The sequence below is a fragment of the Lygodium microphyllum genome, chromosome 5 (genome assembly GCF_053477565.2).
Source record: "Lygodium microphyllum isolate KBCC chromosome 5, Lygodium_microphyllum_v1.1.10, whole genome shotgun sequence".
NCBI lineage: Eukaryota > Viridiplantae > Streptophyta > Polypodiopsida > Schizaeales > Lygodiaceae > Lygodium > Lygodium microphyllum.
The window spans coordinates 66,801,161-66,804,697 of NC_141139.1; the positions used below are offsets into that span (position 1 = coordinate 66,801,161).

The 3,537-nt window shown below is 43.6% G+C and overlaps 1 protein-coding gene across 1 annotated transcript; it reads left to right on the forward strand.

The window, feature by feature from the left end:
- The first annotated feature begins 1,893 nt into the window (after positions 1 to 1,893).
- On the forward strand, positions 1,894 to 3,179 carry LOC148035923 (pathogenesis-related protein 5-like). The gene has a single exon (XM_087679039.1). It carries the CDS (start codon positions 2,078 to 2,080, stop codon positions 2,672 to 2,674), a length of 597 nt encoding a protein of 198 aa, XP_087535165.1. The 5' UTR covers positions 1,894 to 2,077; the 3' UTR covers positions 2,675 to 3,179.
- Positions 3,180 to 3,537: the final 358 nt, after the last annotated feature.

The following is a 3,537-nucleotide window of genomic DNA, read 5'->3' on the forward strand; positions in this document are numbered from 1 at the left end:
GGGAAAGCAATCTAATTGTAAAACTCCAAGAAAGCTGTCGAATGGATGCTCTCCACTCTATGTTGAAGACTCAATAACCATCAAATTTCTCTGATCCAACAAAGAATTTGAACGTGCCGTCATTTTCAATTTCTACTACTGCATCTTATACAAAATAGTGAGCTAGTCCATCTTATGCCAATGTACATATGCTGCACAATGTTGTAACTTCTTATGTGACTTCTATCTCAACTATTGAAGAACCCATTAAAATGGAAAAGGGAGAAAATACCAATCAATCAAGAGTAGTAAAGAGGTAATAGATGTAAATCTATTTGCGCATAGCTCTAGTAAGTCGAAACATTCTATTGTCTTCAAACTAATTACTTACAGAAAAGACCACTTGCTATATCTTAACTAACCTAGGAGCCTTACAAGAAGACTAAACTCAAGCAACAACTCATTGCCAATGACGTAGCATGAATATAAAAACATTCTAGCTTGTTCATGCAATAGTAAATAAAGCCTATCACGATCTTGAACTCAAACTTATTACCCTTATCACTTCATATTGCACCAATCTCTCTTCTAGCAAAGTCCAAGATTAGAATCTTGTTCTTGATGAATTGGGATGCCATCAGAGTATCACTGAACAGGTCAAAGGTTGCATCAGGAAAAATGGTGAACAATGTAGAACCATGAAGACTACTAAATGCAGTCCCACCAATGTGGCTCCCACATCCCCCAGTGTAAAGGTTACTATACATAAACTTTCCTTGAACAACAAATGGAAATATCATCCTCTACACCCTAAAGTTCTAGTTGAAGAGGAAATACATGCTACCAGTACGCTAGGAAGACAATACACAACATGGGATGCCATAATGCTATTATATCACATACCTAGCTGATAGGTCATAGGGCATAGATGATTATGCTATGGTTCAATATATCATGAAGATTTGTGCGTGGCTATTTAAATATATTTTCATAAATGTAATTCTAGAATTCTATTTTAATGTTAGTGTGTTAAATTGTTGGTGCTACATAACCCTAATAGACCATTGAAGAAGGGCATTTAAATGATGAGGAAAAGAAAATCCTTCTTCAATAAAGGATGGATGAGAGTTCTCCTCATCTAAAGAAGCATGGTAGTGTAAATTTCAACCTAAACTTGGTTCGGAAGGATGATAAAAAAGGTTACCCTTCAACAAAAGGCATAGTTGCTTTCGAATTTGAGGGCTCTAAGGTTTGACAACGTCGTCCTCCCATGTGGTAATAAGCACGAGGTGAAATGGAAATTCCTTCTTCAGTAGAGGACTTTGAAAGTTTTACTCATCTAAAGAAGGGCAATATTGTCAAATTTAGCCTAGAAGGACGACGAACCGAAAGGTTGCCCTTCAACACAAGACATAGACATTGATAGAAGGAAGTTGTCGAGACCTTCAGCCCTCAAATTTGAAAGGATCGAGGGCTGCTGGCCGCTGAAGGGCTTTTGAAGCCGTGACGACTTGCTCCCTTGTGGTAATAAGCGCTGTAGACTTTGACAAAGGACTCACGCGTTGGTGACTGCTTCGAAGGAGGACTCATCCGGCCTTCCCAAACTCTAATTCCGCATGCCCCGGTCGAGAGCGTTTCACGTTTGAACAAGAGACGTAGCAGCGCCGTTCAAAAGCAAGTTTTTCCATGCTTGCCGTTTCCTTGGATGGACAACAGACGTAGCAGCGTGCGACCGCGTCGGCCGCACACTCTAGACAGCTAATTCATCCACGGGTCGATGACGTCGTCCGCTGACATTTGAGGACGTCCCAGGACAACTAGTCATCTAGTTCTATCAGTACTTTGCGCTGCTAATTATATATAAGAGTCGGATCGGTAAGCGAAATATGAATCAAGACGAGGAGCATAGGCGCAGATCATAACACAACGCAACAGACCTTACATTTCACTCAGAGCAGACGTACTCCTCTTGATAGAGCCCGTACCAGAAACGTCACTCAGAGCAGTACTCTTAATAGAGGCCGCATCAGAAACATCAGGGTGCGCGTCCAATACTTTCTTCGATAAACGACACTACAAATTGTCCGCAAGCGACGATATGGCTGGTGCAAGCTGCTGCAGGTCATCGCTGGTAGCATCACTGGCCGTCGTGACAATGATACTGATGAGTATGACAAGTGAGTTAATAAATATTGTATCGGCCACTTCCTTCAATGTGGTAAACCATTGCGGGAGCACCCTGGGCGTGCAAGTGCGGGAGAACGCCGGCGGTCCGTCCATAGGGACCACAGGCTTCTCCCTGGCGTCCGGCGAGACAAGGTCTCTGACGCCCCCTAATGGCTGGTCGGGCAACTTGGGGACAGGCACGCCGAGCCTCCTGGCCGAGTTCACCATCAACAACCCGGCGGGCACGGACTTCTACGACGTGAGCGCCGTGGACGGCTTTCAGCTGGGTGTGGGCATGAGCATCACAGGCGACGGCGCGGGCGTTTCCTGCAGCGCGGCGCGCTCCATCTGTCCCTCGGGAAACATCAACGGCAATGCTTGCGTCAACCCCAACCGCGACGACCCCAACACCGGTTACGCCCAGAACGTGCGCGCCTCCTGCCCCGACGCCTACAGCTGGTCTAAGGACGACCACGCCACCCACGGCACGCCCACAGGGGGCACCTTCGCCATCACCTTCTGCCCCTGAATACCTACCTATCTCCATTAATATACGGCCTCCCGCACTAGCGCCAGCTAGTTATTATAAGCGACTGTGTACCAGACCAGCGGTGCGTTGTAATAAAACGTCCGTCGTCCGGTTAATATGCATTCATCTGACATGACTTGACTTGGATGAAATTTCCATGGTCGAAATACTAAGTTCTCCATAGTGATTCGAGTATCCCTTATTACTTCGGAGAGTGCTTTAATAAGTGATAATTGAGTACGTAGTCGCAATCAAGAGTCTAAACACACAAAAGGCTAGATAATTCTATCTGTCATCATGGCAATGATCAACTGAATAATACACTACACACTAGATTGCAAGCTAGCAAGAATGTCGGCAGCTTGTCACGTTTGTACAATGGGAGTTATTTTTGAAAAGCAGGGTTCCATAGAGCTCCTTGGTAGGGGGTTTCTTTTCACAATATCATTGCACGCTTCATAGATAAAGGTTTGTGCGTTGCTAGAAGAATAAGGCCTTTATTAAGAGAGGCATGGGCATGGAACTATAACTTAATATATCATATCTGTGCCTAAATTTTCCCTCCCACAATATTAACATTATGTAAAAAATAATTCCTCTAATAAAACTATTTGATGATTTAAGATCACTGTAAAAACCCTAATGGGTATTTAGAGCTAAAGACATGTCATATAGTCCTACTTACTCTATCGATATAATCTGATCTTCAAATTCTTTGATATATAAATCATATGTTTACGAAATGATGAATGTAGAATAGATGGATATGCTTATGTTTAATGAAAGGAGTTCTTGCATATCATAACAACTCCAAGACAACCATGCATCCAAGTTGCACAAGCCATGCACTCTCTCTCTATGGA

What these genes read in the sequence shown, in the direction of transcription:
- LOC148035923 (XM_087679039.1), top strand. Translation starts at nt 2,078, where the DNA reads ATGGCTGGTGCAAGCTGCTGCAGGTCATCGCTGGTAGCATCACTGGCC.